We start from the raw sequence: 22,355 nt of genomic DNA on the forward strand, positions 1-22,355 counted from the left end.
TGAATGAATGAACGATTGAATGAATGAACGGACGAATGAATGAATGAACGATAGAATGAATGAACGAATGAACGATAGAATGAATGAACGATTGAATGAATCAATGAACGAATGAATGAACGAATGAATGAATGAATGAACGAATGAATGAATGAATGAACGATTGAACGAATGAACGAACGAACGAATGAACGATTGAATGAATGAATGAACGATTGAATGAATGAACGATCGAATGAATGAATGAACGAATGAATGAATGAACGATTGAATGAATGAAGTCTGGGCCGCAAGGGGCGGGGTCCCGGCGCCGAGGGGAAAGGGCCGGGCGGCCCTTGGCGCGTGCGCGCACGTCACGTCCGCGCGGCCCCGAGAAGGGGCGGGGTTACGGCGCACGAGCGCGCGCGCCGGGGGAAGGGGGGGGGGCGCGCGCGCGCGCGCGGCGGGCCCGGGAGGACCGGCCCTGGCAGGACCGGCCCTGGGAGGACCGGGCCTCCCCAGAGGCGGCGGAGGGGCCCCATGGAACCGGGCCCGGACCCCGACCGGCCCCCGGCCGAGGGCAAAGCCGCCCCGGACGCCAAAGTCCACTTCAAAATGACTCGCTTCATCATGGAGGCAGGTAACCCGGAATGCCCGCCCTCCTCACCTCCTCCTGGAGGCCCGCCCGGCCCGGCCCGGCCCGGCCCGGCCCGAGCCCCCGCTTTCCCTCCGCCCCCCGTTCCCTCTTCTCCTCCCCACAGCACTTGTGCCTATTTCTCTATATTATTATTACTCTATTTATTTCGCTAAATGTTGTGGGTATAACTATGATCCGATTTATCTTGATGCTCTCGAGGCCTTCCCAGACTGAGCCCCCCCTTTCCCTCTGCCCCTCCTCCCCATTCCCACCCCCCTTCTCCTCCCCACCGCACTTGTCTCTATTTCTATATATTATTTATTACTCTATTTTGTTATCGATGTGTATATATCTATAATTCTATTTATCTTGATGCTCTTGAGGCCTTCCCCGACCGAGCCCCCCCTTTTCCCTCTGCCCCTCCTCCCCATTTCCACACCCCTTCCCCATCTCACAGCACTTGGGCCTATTTCTATATATTATTTATTACTTTATTTTGTTAGTGCTGTTTATATATATCCATGATTCTACTTGTTGCTCTTGAGGCCTTCTCAGACTGAGCCCCCCCCCCCCTTTCCCCCTGCCCCTCCTCCCCTCCCTGTTCCCGCACCCCTTCCCCTCCCCACCGCACTTGTGTCTATTTCTATATATTATTTATTACTCCATTTTGTTAATGTTGTGTATATATCTATAATTCTATTTATCTTGATGCTCTTGAGGCCTTCCCCGACTGAGACCCCCCTTTCCCTCTGCTCCCCCTCCCCATTCCCGCACCCCTTGCCCTCCCCCCCGCACTTGGGCCTATTTCTATGCATTATTTATTACTCTATTTTGTTAATATTGTGTATATATCAGATTCTATTTTGTTGCTCTTGAGGCCTTCCCAGACTGAGCCTCCCCCTTTCCTCTGCTCCTCCTCCCCTCCCCATCCCTTTCATTCGGTAGTATTTATTGAGCGCTTACTATGTGCAGAGCACTGTACTAAGCGCTTGGAATGTACAGCACTTGTGCCTATTTCTATGTATTATTTATTACTCTATTTTGTTAATGATGTGTATATATCTATGATTCTGTTTATTCTGATGCTCTTGAGGCCTTCCCAGACTGAGCCCCCCCCTTTCCCTCTGCTCCCCTCCCCATTCCCTTTCTCCCCTCCCCATTCCCTCTTCTCCTCCCCACCGCACTTGGGCCTATTTCTATATATTATTTATTACTCTATTTGTTTTGTTAATCTTGTGTATATATCGGATTCTATTTTGTTGCTCTCGAGGCCTTCCCAGACTGAGCACCCCCTTTCCCTCTGCCCCTCCTCCCTTCCCCATCTCCATCCCCCTTCCCCACAGCACTTGTGCCTATTTCTATGTATTATTTATTACTCTATTTTATTAATTTTTATGATTCTATTTATTTGGATGCTCTTGAAGCCTTCCCCGACTGAGCCCTCCCTTTCTCTCTGCCCCTCTTCCCCTCCCCATTCCCCCTCCCCCCTCCCTCTGCTCTTCCCCCCTTCCCCTCCCACAGCACTTGGGCCTATTTGTATATATTATTTATTACTCTATTTTGTTAATGATGTTCATGTATCTGTGATTCTATTTATCTTGATGATATTGGCACCAGGCTACTTGTTTTGCTGTCTGTCTCCCCCGTTTAGACTGTGAGCCCCTTGTTGGGAAGGGATCGCCTCTATCTCTTGCCGAATCATTCCAAGCGCTTAGTCCAGTGCTTTGCACATCGTAAGCGCTCAATAAGTACGATTGAATGAATGAATGAATGACCCACATGCACGTGTCCGCCCTGTGGTGGGGGCCCTTCGGCCGGGTCCTGGATCAATGGCTTTTTAATCGCTTGGATCGATCAGTGGCGTTCAGTAATAATTATGGTATTTGTTAAGCGCCTACTGTGGGCCAGGCACTGTACTATTATCTCTATTTGTTGCCGAATTGTACTTTCCAAGCGCTTAGTACAGTGCACACAGGAAGCGCTCAATAAATACATTTGAGGGACTGAATAAATGAATGAACGCTCAGCGCAGGGGTGGTTACAAGCCAGAAGCAGCGTGGCCTAGTGGCAAGAGCCCGGGCTGGAGGGGTCAGAGGACATGGGTTCTAATTCCGGCTCTGCCGCTTGTTTGCTGTGTGACCTTGGGCAATCACTTCACTTCCCTGGGCCTCAGTTACCTCTTCTGTAAAATGCGGGTGAAGACTGTGAGCCCCACCTGGGACAACTTGATTACCTTGTATCCCTCCCAGCGCTTAGAACAGTGCTTTGCACATAGTAAGTGCTTAAATACCAATATTATTATTATTATTAAGTGCCTTCCTGAAGGTCACACAGCAGGCTCATGTCGGAGGCGGAATTAGAAACCAGATCCTTCTGAACCCCAGGTCCGTGCTCTATCCATTAAGCCACACTGTGTCTCCTACTGCCCCCAGCGCTTAGGACAGTGATGATGATGAGGATATTTGTTAAGCGCTTACAATGTGCCAAGCACTGTTCTAAGCCCTGGGGTAATACTAGGTAATCAGTTTGTCCCACGTGGGGCTCACAGTCTTAATCTCCCTTTTACAGATGAGGTAACTGAGGCACAGAGAAGTTAAATGACTAGCCCAAAGTCACCCAGCTGACAAGTGGCGGAGCTGGGATTAGAACCCGTGACCTCTCGTTCCCAAGCCCGTGCTCATTCCACTAAGCCATATATGCTGTGCATACAATAAGCGCTCAGTAAATACGATTTGATTAAAAGAAAGATTTGACCTGCTCTCAGTGGGAATGAAGGTGTATGTACATTAAGCCATTTATTCTCGTCTGTTGTATTTTTGTTCATTTTCTAGTTTCATCCATCAGTAGTGTTTATTGAGTGCCTGCTGAGTGTGGAACACTGTACTAAGTGCTTAGGAGAATTCAGTAGAATTAGTAGATATGATCCTTCAGGGGACTGGACACTAAAATAAATTGCTGATAGAAGGTAATAGAGTATAAACCTAGATACCTAAGAACTATGGTGGGAGAGTAGAAGGGGGTGGGCTCTGCCACTTGTCTGCTGTGTGACCTTGGGCAAGTCATTTCACGTCTCTGTGCCTGTTACCCCATCTTTCAAATGGGAATTAGGATGGTGAGCCCCAAATGGAACATGAACTGTGTCCAAACTGATTAGCTTGTATCTATCTCTGTGCTTAGTACAGTGCCTGGCAACATAGTAGGTGCTTAACAAATACCAGAAAAGAACAGCAACCAAGCGCTTACGTAGAGAGGAATTGCCGAAGTGGCAGTTTGGGGTATAGAGTGGCACCCTCAGGCCACATCTCTCCTGAGATAACTTCTGGTATCAATCAGTCGTATTTAATCAGAAGATTAAATTTAAGAAAATTGTACTAAGCAGTTGGGGGAGTTCAAAAGAAATAGTGTAATAGCACTGATAATATCCCCACTGGATTATTGCATCAGCCTCCTCTCTGATCTCCCATCCTCCTGTCTCTCCCCGCTCCAGTCTGTACTTCATTCCGCTGCCCAGATTATCTTTCCACAGAAAGGCTCTGGGCATGTCACCCCCCTCCTCAAAAGCCTCCAGTGGTTGCCTATCAACCTTCACACGAAACAAAAACTCCTTACTCTTGACTTCGAAGCTCTCCATCACCTTGCCCCCTCCTTCCTCACCTCCCTTCTCTCCTTTTACAGCCCACCTCTAACACTCTGCTCCTCTGCCACCCACCTCCTCACGGTCCCCCATTCTCGCCTGTCCCACAGTCGACCCCTGGCCCATGTCCTACTGCTGACCTGGAATGCCCTCCCTCCTCACCTCTGCCAAACTGACTCTTTTCCCCTCTTCAAAGCCCTCCTGAGAGCTCACCTCCTCCAAAAGGCCTTCCCAAACTGAGCCCCCCCTTTCCCTCTGCTCCCCCTTCCCTCCCCACCACCCTCTGCTGCTCCCCCTTCCCCTCCCCTCAGCACTGTGCTCATTTGTATATATTATTACTCTGTTTATTTTGTTAATGATGTATATATATCTATGATTCTATTTATCTTGATGGTATTGACGCCTGACTACTTGTTTTGTTTTGTTGTCTGTCTCCCCCGTTTAGACTGTGAGCCCGTTGTTGGACAGGGATTGTCTCTATCTGTTGCTGAATTGTACATTCCAAGCACTTAGTAAAGTGCTCTTCACACAGTAAGCACTCAATAAATACGATTGAATGAATGAATGAGTAATACTACAGTTCCATTTAGTTGTAAAGGGTCAGTAAATGCAAACTGAAGTAAAAATGTCTTATTTTTCGTAGGTGTCAAGTTGGGAATGCAGTCTATTCCCATCGCCACGGCCTGTACCATTTACCACAAATTTTTCTGCGAGACCACCCTGGATGCATATGATCCTTATCTGGTCGCTATGTCTGCCATTTACCTGGCAGGCAAAGTAGAGGAGCAGCATCTGCGGACTCGAGACATTATTAACGTATCACACAGGTAACTTTTTCTTTGCTGGGTTGGAATTGATTTTGGCAAACAGAACAATCCTATTATGCCATTCTTTCTATATGTGCTCTAGGTTCAAGTGGGTAAGATCAGATAGCCTTCTCCAACAATACACCTGATCCAGGTGATGGCATTCTAGTGTGGGACTATATTGGCTACTTAAAATTTTCTTTTCCATTGGAGAACTACCCTGGCATGGAATCTATCGACAGGGAAGGCTGCTCAGACTCCTCCTCTTAGCTTACACCCATCAGGTCCGGTCTGGCCCCTGTGTGCCCATGTGGTTTTACTTGAGATGCTGTTGGGGCCGTGCAGGGTTAATCGAGAAACAGTGTGACCTAGTGGATAGAGCACAGGCCTGGGAGTCAGAAGGATCCGGGTTCCGATCCCGCCTCTGCCACTGGTCTGCTGTGCGACTTTGGACAAGTCACTTCACTTCTCTATACCTCAGTTACCCTCATCTGTAAAATGGCGTTTAGGACTTTGAGCCCCATAGAGGGGCATGGACTATGTCCAACCTGATTAGCTTGTATTTACTCAGTGCATAGTAGAATGGCTGGCATATAGTAAGCACTTAACAAATACCAGAAAAAAAAATTGGGGGAATGGAGCTATTGCCTCCGTGTTGCTCTTTTTTTTGCAGGGATTTCCTTGTACTTTTGTCAGAGCCAGCCCAGCTCTGCTTCCCTCCAAACCTTCAAGTAGTACTTTGGTCCCCAAATGATACAAAATGACTTATGGAAAGTAATTAGGCAGCATTCAGTCACAGGCACTTACTGGGACACTTATAGCTTATAGGGAAACTACTTTGTCCTTGAATTTTGAGAACAGATGATGAAGGAAATATTTTGTTTCCAAGAGTGACAGCTTCAGAGTGTGGGGAAGAGATAAATGGAGGGGAAACCAGGCAGGGATCTGATGAAGGGAGGGGGTTGGGGAGTCTGTTAGCTTTTGACTGTTGAATAACAGGGAAGAGAGACTAAGAAGTGTTGGGGCTTTATCAGGAGGGAAGGGGGAGGTTGGACGATGAGTAACAAGAGAAGATGATTGGAAACCCTGATTGTGGTTAAGGAGGGTGTTCTATAAGACTTGGGTGGTCCTGTTTATGTGAGAAAATCAATCATTGCTATTTATTGAGTCCTTACAATGTGCAGAGCACTGTACTAAATGGTTGGGAGTACAGTAAAACAGAGTTGGTAGACGTGTCCCCTTCCCACAACAAACTTACCGTCTAGGTGGGGCACAAAGTATAGAATCAAGTGTTTGGCAGAAAAACAACCTTGGGTACTTGGGTACTTGGACAAGGAACTACTCATGACCACTGACCAATAAACACATTGACCATGTATTTATTACAGTGTGGGTGTCTCTAATCCCCCGCTATTCCTAAGCAACTAGCTAGACTGGCAGTGAAAGGTTGGGGCTGGAATTAAAAATATTCCAAGCTGCGTATACTGAGGTGCAAAATTCCTTGTTGGAAAAAGGTTTAAAAGGATTTTTTAACCACCATCCTTTTTGGCTGATGTTATGGCAGGGTGAGAAGTAGATTTAAAAAAAATGGCGTTTCCCTGAATCATATTGGGAGTCCTTCTAGAGAAGAAAATGCAAGTTTAACTCTTTTCCTTGTTAAAACTCTTAAGCCTTGTGTGCTGGAAGCTTAAGTGATTAGCCTGACTTTTTGGTAAATAAAACATTCCTTTGTTGATCAACTGAAGAAGTACCATCATGAGGAAGTGATTGAGGGAAAATCCATAAACATCCTAGTCATCTTATTCCTCCATGTAGGTATTTGAATCCAAGAAGTGAACCCTTGGAGCTGGACTCTCGTTTCTGGGAACTGAGAGACAGCATCGTTCAGTGTGAACTACTCATGCTAAGAGTTTTACGTTTTCGGGTCTCCTTCCAGCATCCACACAAAGTACGTACTTCAGAATTGTCATGCGGGAAAAGGAATGCTGGAAGAGGAGGGGACACGGCATTGAGGTCATTCGTTGAGGCTTTAAGACGAATAAGCCAAGATCTTTGTTCTTTAGCCAGAAAGTTAATCATCTCATCCTTTGGATCCCAAATTAATGTTTCAGGAATCAGGAAGTCATCTCTGTTTCCCTCCATCCCCCAATTCCCCTCTCCCTCCCCACTCAACCGGCATATTTAATTTCCTTGTGTCCTTATTGAATTATGTCTTGTTGAGCATTTTTCATCTGCTTAAATACCAGTCACCGACCTTTGTCCCGGTCTGGAGTCTGGTGTTGATAGAGCTGTTTTCTGATGAGCAGGTGACAAATTCAGGATTCCATTTAAAAGATTTCCTATACAGCTGTAGGTCAGTTGAAACATAGGGCAACTTTTCAGAAGAGCAGCTAGCTGTCTTCCTTAGCAAAAATTACTGATACCTGTGCTTGCTGTAGCCAGTTAAGAGGTGACCCATGCAGTTGGCCTATAGAAACACAAAATAGGTCAACAGATGGTGAAAGCTATAACGCCTCCAACTCAGTTCTTTTTTTAAGAACAATTTAAACAATTGCAGAGATAAGTTGAGCATTCCAAGAATTCTCTGAAGAATGAGAGCAACTAGAGAATATGAGTTAGAAAAAGCAAGAAGCAGCAAGGCCTGCGAGAAGCAGCATGGCCTAGGGGAAAGAACCCAGATCTGGAAGTCAGAAGGACCCGGGTTCTAATCCTCGCTCTTTCACTTGTCTGTCGCCATGTCCCTGTGCCTGGTCTGTAAAATGTAAAACTCCCTGTAAAATGGGGATTAAGACCCTGAGTCCCATGTGTGACAGGGGCTGTGTCCAAACTAATTGTCGTGTATCTACCCCAAAACCTGGTACAGTGCCTGGCAAAAAGTAAGTAAGAACGGAAGAATTCTGATCTGTGTATTTAACAAAAACAAAATAATTTCTTCAGGGAAAATAATGGTTTATATATATCTGGCAGACCAAACAGTGTTCTCTGTGAGAGATGGTTAAAAAGACAGCAAGTTTTAAGAAGTACTAATCGGTTATTTCAGGAAGGGTCATGAGTCAGTGGAAAAGCTATAAAGGCAGATGCCACTCTCTTATTAGGAATTTTATAAACTTTATTTCTTTTCTCAAGTGGATTTAGGCCCTGGAGTTGTCTTAAAACTCCTTCCTGCCTGGCAGCTGATATCCAAGTACACATTTCCCCTGAAAAAGTTTCTAGCATGTCCATTGGCTTTCTTTCCAAATTGATTTGAGGGGGACAAGAAAGATGTTTTTCTGGAAGAATAAATGTTTGAGATTTATTTAGTTAATCAGAAGTGGTGACTTCGTGTAGGAAGAGCCAGACTCGAAGGAAATAATTCCCATTAAAGAAAACTGACCCAATGTTTGTGTCTTTTCAGTATCTGCTGCACTACCTAATATCTTTAAAACACTGGATGAATCGTCATAGCTGGGAACGAACCCCCATCTCGGTGGCTGCGTGGGCACTCCTCCAGGATAGTTACCACGGAGCACTCTGCCTTCGTTACCAGGCCCAGCACATTGCTGTGGCCGTGCTGTATTTTGCCCTTCAGTGCTATGGGGTGGAGGTGCCAGCGGATTCTGAGGCGGAGAAACCATGGTGGCAGGTAAGAGGGTATTCAGCCTGGGCTTTTTTCTGGTTTTAGGATGAAAGTCCATCAGGCCTCCATTCTCGGGCCTGCCGCTTCTCAGTCATTGTTCTCTCTGTCATTCGTCTAGGAAGAAGGAGGGCGTATAGGAGTTATGAAATTTTGCATCCATTTACAAAATCTCATTAACTAACTAGAACTCCACTCAACACTCTTAACTTTGGCTTTCATAAGGTATATTTATGAGGAGGTCATCGTCTGAGAGAGATCTGTTTCCATTTCAAAAGGGATATGAGCCTTGAGAGAGTTCCCCAAGAGCACACTCCAGAAACTGAATGTGTCGCATTATTTTCTTGTTGGGGGCATCACCGTCTCCCACAATTCCTGTCCTTCCCATATTCTTAAATGATAAATTCTACTACTGTTTGTTTATAACATATTTGATATTCACCCTCTCTTTTGCGATTTACCTCCAAGTGACCCTCCTGACAGGGCATCCCATTGTAAATGCCAGCAGATTCTGAAGTAGAGAAGCCATGGTGACAGGTGAACTGCCCTAGACTAAGTTACTGAAGTTGAATTGAGGTGCTGCGCTCTTCTTTAAATGCCAGAGTCAGTAGATTCATTACCATTTGCCTCCAATAGTTTTCCCTCCTGCTTTCTTATCTGCTCTCCTCAGTACCCAGCTCAAATTAATCAGTCATATTTATTGAGCGCTTAATATGTGCAGCGCATTGCACTAAGTGCTTGGGGAAATATAACCGAGTTGGTAGGCACGTTTCCTGCCCACAGTGAGTTTACAGTCTAGAGGGGGAGAAAGAAATGAACATAAATATGGATATATACATAAGTGCTGTTTTGCTGAGGGCTTAGTGCTCTGTATGTAGTAAGCCCTCAATGCATACTATTGAATGAATGAATGAGGGAGGGGTGAATAAAGGGAGCAAATCTAAGTGCAGGGGCAATTCAGAAGGGAGTGGGGAAAGAGGAAATGAGGGCTTAGTCAGGGAAGGCCTCTTGGAGGAGATGTGCCTTTAATAAGGTTTTGATCTTGCCTTTTTCCAATCCCTAGGGCCCTCCAAATCTGCCAGACCTTGGTCCTCCCCTTTTTCAAACCCTCCTAAAATCCCACCTCCCTCAAGAAGCCTCCCTTGTCTAATTGTCATCATCTGCATTATCAACCCTTCAGACACCTCTTGCATCTACGTATTTACTTATGCTCATCTTCAGCCCACGTGTATATTGTTTACATTTCTATGTTCATATCCCTCATTTAAAGTATAAGCTCCTGGTGGGCTGGGAACACATCTTGCGCTTCTGTTGTACTTCCCAAGGACTTAGTACAGTACACTGTGCTTAGTAAATATCATTACTCTCGCAGCCTTTTCGTTGTCTGGATCGATTGCATTCTAAGTTTGAGGAAGGCGTCCCTCTCTTTTCTCTGTGGATTTTCCCTGTTTCATATTATCTGGAATAATATGTGGAAACTTTTTAGTTTCTGAAGTAAGTTGGCTTGAGAGGAACAAAGTGGGTGAGGTGGGATGTAGTGGGAGAGGAGCGAGGGTAGGTGGAGGAGAGAGGGCTGATGAGTGCCTTAAGCTCATAAAAAGTGCTCAATAAATACCACTGATTGATTTAAGCCAATGGTCAGAAATTTCTTCTTGATGTGGAGAGGCAAGAGCAGCCACTGAAGGTTTTTACTGACTGCTGTTATCTCCAGTGCACTCATTTGGCTTCTGGAAAAGAACTAGAACACTCATTTTAGAAGAGCAAGAATCCTTTTAGGCAATCCAGCAAATATACCAGAGTGCAAGTTTTTGATCATCTCTGATTTAAACTTGCAACCAGTGTACGAAAATCCAAACTTGCCCTCTGTAATCATTTCCTTCAGAGAGGAAACAATTGAATTTGAAGAGAAGAGAAACACCCGAATGATCTTGAATGTTCTTTGATAAAAGGCAAGTCCGTCTAAACTTAATTTTTTCTTCTTTTTTAGGTTTTTAGTGAAGACCTTACAAAGTCAATCATTGATAATATTGTATCTGACCTAATTCAGATTTACACCCTGGACACAGAAATTCCCTAATAAGGAACAACAGAATAGTTTGGAGTATTGTAAAGAGCAGCAACTGATGATCTTGTTAAGGGTTGGACCCAGTAGAATGAAAAAAGGCACACTTTTATTCTTTGAATGTGCCTAAGACTGGGAAACTTGAGGATGGAATTCTTGAAGCAGGGGAAAATTTCTGGAATGAATCTTCATCAAATTATCATGGAAGCTGGTGGCAAGAAATTAGAATTTGTGGAGCAGTTTTGCATGCCCAGGAAAATGGTCATTTTCTTCAGTCCTTATCCTCTAAACAGGTTATTCTCTGACTTCCTTGAGGTGGAATTTGCATAGAGGTAAATTTTTTTATACCTTAAATCCACCCCCACAATCCCAATACTACTGTAAGATCCTCATTTGACTTCCAAGATGCCAAGAGTGTGTTACAAGTATTTGAACTCTGGCTTGGGTGCACACCGCAGTTGAGAGCATCAGTATTTCTTCATTATATTTGAGGAAGTGTTAACTTTTAACAAATGTATTGCATTTTATTTTGTTTAATAAAACATTGTGTGGATAAACACAGACAACTTTTCTTTGTGTTTTTTATTACTTTTGTGTTGGATTCTGTTAATATAAGGGCTAGTTTTATTTGGGGGGGAGAGTTAATTTTCTCTGCATTTAAATGGTAAGTACAATTTGAAAACGTTCCCTATATTCCTATGATATCAGCATTTGGGTTAAAGTGCTGAAACAGAAGCATTTTTAGGTTTGAGATTACTTCATTGTAACTATGACGTGGATTTCGCTAAAATAGGTGTATTGTAGTTTTTAGAACATCCCTCCCAAGAGTTTAGAATTTGAAATGCAAATTGTCAAATTTGGTTCATTTAATATATTTGGAAAATGTCATTGACTCCCTATAATATAAATTAATTTACACCCCATTGAATAAATGTGTTTGTGGAAATGCTTTCTTGTGATACAGAAATGAAAGTCACAGGTATTTAGCCCTATATTCTTTGAACTTTAACAGGTTAGGTTGTGTGTTGATCTAAAATCATCTAAAGGATGTGATCATGCAGAGGATCTTGGATTATCCACTTCTTTGCTTCCCCTCTGGCTGACTGCTTAGCCACCATTTTATTGCTCATTGACACCTGCCACATATCTAGGGGCAAGGATAGGGAAAGGAGGTGAAACTGATGGGCCTTAGCTGCTTGCTGTTAAATCTGGTAAAAATCTGTTGACTTGATAGGGGTCAAAGTTGAAGCATGGACTAAATCGAGGTTTGAGAATTATTTGTAGATTCCATTCATATTTTACCTGCCTGAAGCACTTTTTTTAATGCCCTATACTCAGTAAGCACTTGATAAATTTGCAGAAAATTAAAAGCTCAGACGCTTATCAGAAGATAGTGAATCTTTTCTCATTCCTCTTTAAAGTATGCCCCAAGTATAAAATTTGTAGCTTTGATTTCATTTTTTTGGTTTTTGGGTTTTTTGGGTTTTTTTAAAGGGGAGGGAAAGGAAAGAGTGTCTTGTGAATGTTACTGATGCTTATTTAGAAGTGTTTTATATGAATCAATGGCATTGATTGAGCAGTTACTGCATGTAGAGCACTGTTCTAAGTGCTTGGGAGAGTGCACTATAGTAAAATTGGTAGAAATGTTCCCTGCCCACAGTAAACAGTATCTGCTGAAATTATTACATTTATGGGCAGAAATGGTCTGTGACATTTTTGTAGGCAAACGAGCCCCTCCATCTAAACTTTAAAATACTGCTATGAAAAGGTCTATAAAATTAAGATTCCAGATGGGTTAACAACTTGATCGAGAAGGCAATTGCAGATAGGGCTTAAAGATTCAAAAACGTTGGTTGAGCAGTATTGGCCCAGTACTAAATCATCGTTGCATTTAGGATTCATTTGAGCTGTCAGTTATTTTATGTGGAAAAATTGACTTGGACTAGCTTTGAGACTAGATTTGAATCCTTTCCCACAAACGTTTTCACCATTCTAGCCCACTTTTTGCAGTGCCATCTTCCACCGTGATTTACATCTTGGCTAGTTCATAAACAGGAGTCTGAGTATATTTCTGTAATCAAAACTGTGAGCTCAAATCTAGAGTGATTAGACCCCAGTGAAAAGAAAGGTAAAAGTCTCTTACTACTCCCCAATTTTTGTTTTTTTTTTATTTGCCCCAACTATTCATTTTCAGAGCTGGTTGAGTGCTTAACCTGAACGCTGTGATTTACCAGCTATTACTGGTGAATCACTAGCCTGTTATTTCCCTCTATTTCCCCCCTATTCTAGCTGTAATCAGTGTGTGGAAAATAAGATTGCTTTTGCCTTGACTGCTGTATGGTTGGCATGGAGACCACTGTGGCCACAGAGTGTCTGGCCTGATACGGAGAAGAAAATAGCCTAGAGAACACACCGAGCTCCACTGTGTCCCCAGAGTTTGTATTTTGGATGGGGGAGCTGTGGAACTCAAGCCCCCTGAATCACAAGCAGCAGCCCTCTCAGGCTCCGTGGACTGCTTTGGGGGTGGAGGGAAAAGCTTGGTCCAGATTTTTTTTACCCAGCAGTCCAAGTTGCATTTAGCCTAACCCTTGTAAAGTCTGAATATGGTGCCAAGACTCTTAATGCTCAGTATTTTTGGCTTAAACCTCAGCCTTCTTCCACTTCAGCTCCTACCAGTGAATCACATGGCTCGGAAGCGGTGCCTATATTTACGGGGATTTGGGAGGGGAGCTTCATGGCTCTGGAACCAGTGTGGCACATCCCACCTGCTGTAGGTTCGGCAAACTTACACCAAGAAATCTCAGGCGTCCCATTGACGCCATTCCATTATGCAACCTAAGAAACATAACACATCTTTGGCTTCGAGGGGCTAGAGAGGGGCTGTTTGGAACTCTCGAGCGCTGTCTGTTGCAACTCTACCTCTCCTGTCTCCTGCCGTCTCCCTTTCTGCAGCAGAAGTGGAGGAGATAACCTGAGAGAGAAGTGATTGCCCTCCCTGTTTCTGAGCGTTGCCTCGACCCCTTCCTAGCAAGATGCTCGTGAGTCCCTGTTGTTATTGGTGGGTGGCATAAGGAGGAATAAGGGCAAAATTACAGGGAAGAGAAGTGTGAAATTACAGGGAGAAGAGCAAAGGGGATAGAGGGCAGAGAATAGGTAAGAGCAAGAAGAGAACCCAAAGAAAATAGGAAGAGGAACACCTACAGACAGTAGGAATAGCTGACCAGTAGGGAAATGGAGAGCAACAGCAGAGCAAGAGGTTATTTGAAGGGGCCTAGTGGAAAGAGCACAGGCCTGGGAGTCAGAGGTCCTGGGTTCTAACTCCGGCTCCTCTGTTTATCTGCTGGATGACCTAGGATGAGTCTCTTAAATTTTCTGTGCCTGTTACCACATCTTCAAAATGGGGATTAAGAGCGTGAGTCCTATGTAGGATAGGGACTGTGTCCAGCATGATTATCTTCTATCTACCCCAGCGCTAGTACAGTGCTTAGCACATAGTAAGCACTTAAGTACTATAATGATAATAAAATGCTGGAGGAGAGTGACAAGAAGATAATTATAGGGAAAAAAAATCTCAAATCTCCCACAGCTATTTTCTCATAAAACTTTCTGACCAGGGACTTGAAGACTTTCCTCCTGCTATCGCCATCTGTGTCTCTACTCCTCTCCCACTATACCCCAGCTCACACTCTTCCTTCCTCCCAGTGTACCTCATTGGATCTCACGTGCTCAATCCATTCTCAGTCCTTTCCTCCTGTGCAGAAAGGCCAACCCCTCCTTAAATCCAGCCAACCACTTCAGTCCCCTTTCGAAACCCTTTTCCATGAAACATTCTCCATTAATCCCCACATTCCTGGTCATATCTTAAACTTTAGCCGTCGTCATCGCTCGAGTTCTGGTTTTTCAATGCCTTTTGTTTTTTATCATCTGAGTCTATATACTCTTGAATCTTTTTACTGTTCTCTATATGGTTGACAATTATGTCTGCCTATCCCCACCATTAGATTGTGAGTTCCCTGAAGAGAGTTATATTTCCAAGGGTCTAGAACAGTGCATGCAGTAGGTCTTCAGTAAATACCGTTGTTGATAAAGGGAGAGAGGGGAAAGAGGAAAAATACAGTGTGTGTATAATTCAGGTTGAAGCTTGAATATCTCTGCTTTGTGAAGATTCTTAAATTCAGTAGTTTGTCTCATTCAAACTGAAACAATGCCCGTTGAGCTGTGAAAATAAAACACGAAACCAGCCTGTTCTTTCATTTCTACCAGGGACATTCGTGGCTGAAACATACCCTTTTGACCAGGGTTTTTCTCTGCTGGAGTTCCAACTGTTAAGGTCTAGTAGGTGCCGAATTAGCCTTAAGAGCAGCTGAGCAAACCCCTAAGCTAGGAATGGATAAGATGAAGGAAGAGAATTTTTCAGAGCCACCTTGCCCTGCTCTGCCACCAAACAAATATCCAGAACCCACAGCTCAAGGACAAATATTTCAGAGAAATGTTATTCCTTCCAATTCACAATGCAATTCACACTGGAAATGAACAATTCTGGGAAATTACTTTTGGAAAAAGGCATGGTCAAATAGACTTTAGTATGCTATTTGGGGGGCATTTGAGGAATAAAATATGGATTGATTATTAGGAATATACTGGGAGAAAGTATGAATTTTGACATATATTTCTGCTCCCTGTATTTAGAGATTAAACTACAAGATGTGTTAAGTCTATCAGTCAGAACTTTAGTGCCGTTCTTTGGTGGAGTCCCACAAAACTGTCAATTTATGCATCTTTATTTATTCATTCATTCATTCAATAGTATTTATTGAGCGCTTACTATATGCAGAGCACTGTACTAAGCGTTTGTAATGTACAGTTCGGCAACGATTTATGAGTTTAGACTCATTCCAGTAATTGTTTTATTTCTAATTCTCCATTAGACTCTAATCAACTTCCTCTGCCTTTTGCCTAAAAGTGTGGCTTTTTATTCGTTTTTAAAATTCTATTACTATCTGGCACGTTGTAAAATTTTTTTTCCACAGTAGGTTTGGCTGCTTCTAATGATTTAAAACTCATGACATTGAATTGAAGCAATGCTTCTTAATCACTTGTCTATCCTATTTCATCTTTTGTTTTTTTCCTTCTACTTGCCACAGCATTTCTGGAATATCCTAGAAATCTTTTTTCATGGTATTTAAGCTCTAATGCAAACTAATCAGGTTGGATACTGTCCATGTCCCATATGGAACCTCCGGTCTTAATCCCCGTTTTACAGATGAGGTAACTAAGGCACAGAGAAATTAAGTGACTTGCCCAAGCTCACACAGCAGGCAAGTAGCAGAGCAGGGATTCCCGCTCCGCCACTTGTCAGCTGTGTGACTGTGGGCAAGTCACTTAACTTCCCTGTGCCTCAGTTACCTCATCTGTAAAATGGGGATTAACTGTGAGCCTCAAGTGGGACAACCTGATTCCCCAGCACTTAGAACAGTGCTCTGCACATAGTAAGCACTTAACAAATACCAATGTTATTATTATTATTATTATGTATTATGAATTTATATTATGTATATCTTTATATTCTGTTCCTTTCCCTATGTGTAATTTATTCTAACCTCTGTCTCCCCCAGTAGAATGTAAACTCTTTGGGGGCCGGGATCCTGTCTATCTACACTATTATACTCTCCCAAGCACTTAATTCAGTGGTCTGCACTCAATAAGTACCACTGATGATCGATTGTATTCAAATCACCCCAGAAAGAAAGGTGCTAACTTTTCCCTTGTACTAACTTGTCCTAACTTTCCCTTGTACCATCCCAATATCTTATAGTTCTTAGTCAGAAAGTGCTTCCTAAAGTCTAGTTTTCTACAATTTAAATCCATATCTCCTTGTCCTGTCTACGGTGGGAACTGAAAAGCTGCTCACTTCACTCAACAAGCTATCCTGAAGGCTAAGTCCTTTCTTAGCCTTCTCTTTGCAAGGCTTGAACAGGCTCCTTTAACTCCAACGGACTGTATTTAATTAGTTCACTCTTCCGTCCCTTTCTCAGGCTCCATTTTAGCTACAGGACCCCCAAGTGAATTTGAAATGACCAATGCTGCGTATAGAAGAGAGGCCCACTGTTTGATTCCTCTATGCTCTCCTCAGACTCTGGCTTACGGTGGTCCACACTGGTTCAGTGGGGATTTTCCTGCTATCTTGGTGAAATAGTCCAACCCTGCTGGGCCTTTATAAACTTCTTGTTTATCTCTAATCACCTTTCCAACTAGATCACTTCGTACTCTATCCTGATTCTCCAGCGTGTAATCCAATCAACCCAGAAAGAAAGCTCCTCGCTCTTCCTTAATAATCTCCCTTGTGCCATCCTAATTTGATAAATTGAAGTAGTGTGTTCTTGTATAATCATGTATAAGTTTGCCGGTGACATTTGTGGATTTGGGCATGAGACCTCTTAGCCGGAATGACCCTTTTGTCCCTCATCGCCTAGGCCATTTTCCTCTTTAGAAAAACTTGGAAAAGCTCTTCCACAACGTAATTGACGCACATCACTACTGCAGTTTATTATATTTTAGTCAAGCTGCTGTATTTGTGAACAGTGGTGAGGAAATCTTTTGTTGTTTTGTTCCATGCGAGATTTCAGCAAGTAACAAATAACACACATTATCAAAGCTGGGATTGTAGGATACTTTCATATTTTTTTTTTTTATACAGACAAAAAGTTTTGGCCTATTCTTTTAAGTTCAGAAATTCCAGTTACAGACTTTGTATTACTATACAGGTGTGGACTCTTTTTCATATATAATTTTTTTTCCATTTGTTTTTATAACAGGCAGATAAGTTTTTTTAACATATTTAATAATCTGAACAAAGTTTATAGAGCCATTCAATAGAGTATAATGCTTTGTAAAGAGAGGCCTCCCAATGTGAGACAGAGCCCCTCCTCCTGAAAATGTACAAGCAATTGTTGTTTTTATTAAAAAAAAACTCAACATGAACATATTTCACTGCCCCACCTCCATCCTCTTCTCCCAACCCCCCCACCCCCACCATAAAGGAAAACCAGTGAATAAGCCATTGATGCTTACATTTGGCGACTTTATACAGCAGCAGTGAAGTTTTTTTTGTTTTTTTAAATATATATTTTATCCTTTGTTCTATCAATATATCTACAATATTGAATGAAAAGAAGCCTGCGAATGTAGTATTACACGTTTGATCATCTTAAAATTAAACACTTAGAATTTTATTTCATTTTTAAGAACACGCAGATGCTCAACAAATTGAGTTGCCTTTTTCTGTTTTTGAAAACAAGGACAGCAAGAAACGATTTACAAATGGGTAACATTCTCAATGTGCCCTTTAGAAAAAAGGGATGGCTTTAAATTATCTGTAGCTGGTATTTTAAAGTGGGATCTTATTTAAACAGAATTTTTTTTCAGAGACAGATTTGAATCCTTTTTTTTTCTTTTTTCTTTTTTTTTCTCTGTTGTGACACAATGGCACGATGGGGACTGGAGCGCTTTAGTCTTGTCTTCCATGCAGGCGGACACCAGCCGAGAAGCCTATCGGGACAGAGCAAGATAAACGCAACAACTCCTCTGTGGCATTTGCATGGCACTTGTTTTGTGTGAATGCTGCACCATTTGTGAAGATGATAGAGAGCTGGCGTGGGAGTGGTGTGCTCTCTCGCCTGGCAGGTTAAAAATATATTTCTAGGCACGCCCGTTAGGCCAGTCTCCCGCTGTCTTCGACAACTACGAGTTTCACAATATAAGTTTTTTCCACTGCCATTCTCCCCCCAGCCCCGCCGACCCCCGGCCACCTCAGCCTCCTCCAGGCCACTGTCTAGCCCCAGCTACAAAGAGATGGATCTTTCAGCAGATAAAACATGGAGTAATCTCAATTAAAAAGTACCAACCAATGCGAAGGAAGCGAGGTTGCTAACAGATGAAGCTATCGATCCTCTTGCGCAGTTGAGAAAGAACAGTTCTCTTTGCTGTGCCTCCTATTGGTTTAAAAAGTAGTTGTCGTGTTCTTGAAATCATGCCTTAAAGAATCGTATGAGTCTCTGGTCGTCAGAGGTTTATACCTTTGGACGACCACAAAATGGTTTGTTTATTCTCTCGATTTTCTCGGGTTGCAATGTTAGATCTAGGCTTGCCCTGACTCCCCTTGGCAGAATATGCACAGAACTGTACACTCTTGGAAAATGTTTCCATCTCCTTAAGGGTTCAACCTAATATTGAGTGAAAATACAAAGTGTTTACAGCTGAAAAATGGTGACAAGGGGTTCATGAGGTTATTTAAAGTGCCCCTAAATTGTGTGGGATCATGCATGACTTCAAATCGGATGTGGAAAAATTCTATGCCCACAGATGGCGAGAATGACAACACCAGGTAGGGCGGCAATATGCTAGAAGAACTCTTCCACGTCGATGAGCTGTTTAAAATGGTGGTACACGTACGGATCCGTTAAAACATTTTACGTTTTTTTGTCGCGTAAGTAACGAAGTTGTTTTTGCATAATTGAAGGGGTTTCCTACCCCCCAACCAGTGCCCGGGAGACAGAGCGTTATTCTAACAAGGACATAATTCGATTCCTCCAGATGGCTTTGTTTATGCAATTGTCTCTCTCAACGTTATCACAAGCTGAAATAAATGAAGGTTAAAATAGCTATATTTTCCTACTTTTCTCTTTATACCTCCTCATTGAGCCAGAAGGTGGAAGATCGGAAGAGATTTTGGACGTGTCCCATTTGATCGTGGATATTAATCTGACACGTTTCCACCGTTGCTCTGTTGACGCTAATTTTGGCGTATTTCATGGGCTGAGCAAGAAAAATAGATCGGGTCCAAACCTTGTCGGTAGCCTCCAGGTAAAGTGCCGTTCACAAGATCCATGCTTTTCCAGTGTTAAATCTAAAACCTTCCTGTAGCAGAGGGAATGATTTCTTCCGAGCTTTGGAGGAGACCAGACAGGTAAGAGAGAGGGCTAATTATCTACCGAATAAAACTAAGCGCTGGTTCTCACTGGCATTGTGCCCCTTTTGCTCCAACTTTCTCCTTTACTGAACGTGGCATAGCTTTACTCAAGCGTATTATTTTTCACTGTTAGCACCTTTATTCCAGTTCCTTTGAGGTCTAACCCTGGGGGACTGTGACGAGCAAGCATATACGGCGGCGTGTGCAGTTAAGAATGAATGACCGTGTTGGCTCCGTGCCATCTAGAGGCAACGATTTAATGGTTCCTCTCTCCTCCCTCCCCTCCTTAAAGAAGTTCTTTTTGAAGAAGCTTAGAGTGGCATACCAAGGTCAGCTTCCAATGGGAATGTGCTATGATAATTCAATCTGTTGTAAATTCCAGTGCCAGAGATCGATCCCGGCTTCACCACTTGTCTGCTGTGTGACCTTGGACAAATCACAGCTTCTCTGTGCCCTGGTTAACTCATCTGTAAAATGGGGATTAAGGCCCGTGAGCCCCGAGAGGGGACAGGGCCGATTCGCTTGTATCCATCCCCGCGCTTAGTACAGTGCCTGGCACATAGTAAGTGCTTAACAAATATCACGATTATTATTATTATCAGGACTTCTACGATAATCAGGGATTGGCAACTTTTATGGAGCTTTTGGCATCCCATTTCTTTAGATTGGGGAGGAGGATAGAGAAATAGCAACATCCGGCTTGTGGACCGGAGTCAGGATGAGCCAACAAAGTGAAATGTAAAAGAATAATTCAGCTTCCACCTACTGAATGACATCTTTCGGATTAGACACTTTCTTACAGTCTTTTTAATAATGAGCTTTAACATAGCTTCCCTCACGCCACAAGTGTGCAGTCATATCTCTTGAAGTGCAAATAATCTTATTCCAACCCTTTCCTAGCTCCTGCTCAAGCCCTTTCTTCCCCTCCCCTTCATTTATTTTCCCCTTAGGATTATGACTTTTCATCAAAAAATATTTCCAGGAACTTAACTCTAGGGGAAGAGGGATAAATGCAGGGGCCAGGAAGTTAAGGTGGTTGGGAAGGAGAGATGGAACAAAGGGAAAGGGAGCAAAATTTTGGAACCGAAAAGTTATTTTTGCAAACTATTTCCCTGAAAAAATACCTGCTACAATCAAAAATGCAATTTAAAAATAAAAGTGCCTGGAAAAAGGAACTGAAAAATCATGCCAAGAATCAGTTTCCTATTCTTAATACTTGTTTTGTTTCTTATATATATTTATAATATAGCTGTGAAGATTTTTTTTGTTTTTTTAAATTTTTTTTGGTGCAAATATATTTGAGTGGCTCACGCATGTGAGCTCTTTGCTGGACTGAAGAGAAAGGAAAAAAAAATCAATAAATGCATGTTATCTCTGTACAGCATTTTCCTTGGTTTGAGCTCAGCCCAAACCGCCGAAGTCTCTTCTTTTTTTTTGTTTTCCTTTATGAGTACATTTTTGTCTTTCTTCCCCCGTGCATTAAAAAAAACCCACCCCAGCTCAGAGTCCAAGCCCCCAACAGATGGTGGAATTTAGGAGTTCATTTTTGTAATCATTAGCAACAAAAAAATCAATAGGGGAAAAAACCCCTTCCCCTCTCTAGTTTTTTTTTTCTCTCTCCCCTTTTGTGTAATAAGCTATTCCTCATGTCCTGGATAAACAAACATCTGCCACACGATCCTTATTTGTTTAATTTATTCTTCTTTTTGCAAACCATCTGCAAAAAAAAATAGTCTCAGAGATCTCTGTTGTTTTCCTCTCTTGTGCATTGGCTTCTCTCTCTCTCTGTGTTTTGTGTGTGTATGTCTGTGTATACATATTTGCATTTTGCTGTTGTTTGTGGGGTTGGGCGTCGGTATTTGTTTCTATGAGCGTGTGCTTGAGAGAGAAGTTCTGGTTAGAGTGACGTCTCCATGCTGTGGATTGGGCTTCCTGGACTAGAAGAGGTAGCTGACTTGCTGGCATCTGTGGTCAAGTAGATGCCACTGTCTATGGCATTGTTGTTTTTGTTGGGGGAATGGGGCGGGCTGGCCCGGAGGCCCTTGCCTGGAGGCTCTTCATTCTCTTCCACATCTGTATCATCAATGAGAGGGATGTTGTGGATGTAGTCATTGATCAGAAACTCAGGCGTCGTCATGAAGTTGTGGATGGAGGTCTTGGATTCCGGTTTCTCCAGCCCTTCATAGAGAGAACTACGGAATGCTTTCACCACCCGGATCTAAAATGGGAGTTGAGGGGCAGGAGGGCAGAAGTTGGAATGGGGAGAGGAGAAGAGTAAGGAAGAAACAATAAGTTTTTGACTAATTGTTGCTGACTGGTCAGTCCACATTAATGACTTTGGGTTGTCGCATTATAATTGTTCATCCGCTTAAAAGCCAAATTAAAGAATCAGGTGGGTCCCTGTATACTCATCTCATTACTTAATATAGTAATTTTCTTGCACGCATTAGATGTGCTCCTGAGAAGCGGGGTCCCTAGCTCCATTCTCATCCAACTGATCCAGACCAGTACCGGTGACAGGCTCCCCTCTTCTGACCCGCTCGGAATCTGTGCTTATGTTCGGATGCGTGTGCCGTTGCTTCCCGCTCAGGAGAAGCAGTGAACCAAATGCCTTTTGTTTTTTATAAGGGGCCCTAGAAATCTGGTTTTGATTCTT

The 22,355-nt window shown here is 43.0% G+C and overlaps 2 protein-coding genes across 6 annotated transcripts in view; one reads left to right on the forward strand and one right to left on the reverse strand.

Annotated features, from left to right (window-relative positions):
• The first annotated feature begins 444 nt into the window (after window positions 1-444).
• Window positions 445-11,294, forward strand: CCNQ (cyclin Q). Its single transcript, XM_029068051.1, has 5 exons — window positions 445-619; window positions 4,894-5,077; window positions 6,872-7,004; window positions 8,451-8,678; window positions 10,657-11,294. The coding sequence occupies exons 1-5, from the start codon at window positions 520-522 to the stop codon at window positions 10,744-10,746; spliced, it is 735 nt and encodes a 244-aa protein (XP_028923884.1). The 5' UTR covers window positions 445-519; the 3' UTR covers window positions 10,747-11,294.
• A 6,497-nt stretch (window positions 11,295-17,791) lies between these two features.
• Window positions 17,792-22,355, reverse strand: part of ATP2B3 (ATPase plasma membrane Ca2+ transporting 3) — a 131,822-nt gene continuing 127,258 nt past the window's right edge. For 3 of the 5 annotated variants that reach the window (XM_016227864.2, XM_016227863.2, XM_016227866.2), the window contains one exon: window positions 17,792-21,917. In XM_016227864.2, the coding sequence (XP_016083350.1) occupies window positions 21,597-21,917 (321 nt within the window). In that variant the 3' untranslated portion in view covers window positions 17,792-21,596. The remainder of the gene's footprint in view (window positions 21,918-22,355) is intronic. The other 2 variants (XM_029067185.2, XM_016227865.3) reach the window with 1 other exon arrangement.

Source organism: Ornithorhynchus anatinus, chromosome 6 (genome assembly GCF_004115215.2).
Source record: "Ornithorhynchus anatinus isolate Pmale09 chromosome 6, mOrnAna1.pri.v4, whole genome shotgun sequence".
Lineage (NCBI taxonomy): Eukaryota > Metazoa > Chordata > Mammalia > Monotremata > Ornithorhynchidae > Ornithorhynchus > Ornithorhynchus anatinus.

Bases quoted from the DNA above. Each gene is read 5' to 3' on its own strand.
- CCNQ (XM_029068051.1), top strand. From the start codon at position 520: ATGGAACCGGGCCCGGACCCCGACCGGCCCCCGGCCGAGGGCAAAGCC. The intron at 620-4,893 runs GTAACCCGGAAT...TATTTTTCGTAG, and splicing joins TCGCTTCATCATGGAGGCAG to GTGTCAAGTTGGGAATGCAG. The intron at 7,005-8,450 runs GTACGTACTTCA...GTGTCTTTTCAG, and splicing joins CCTTCCAGCATCCACACAAA to TATCTGCTGCACTACCTAAT.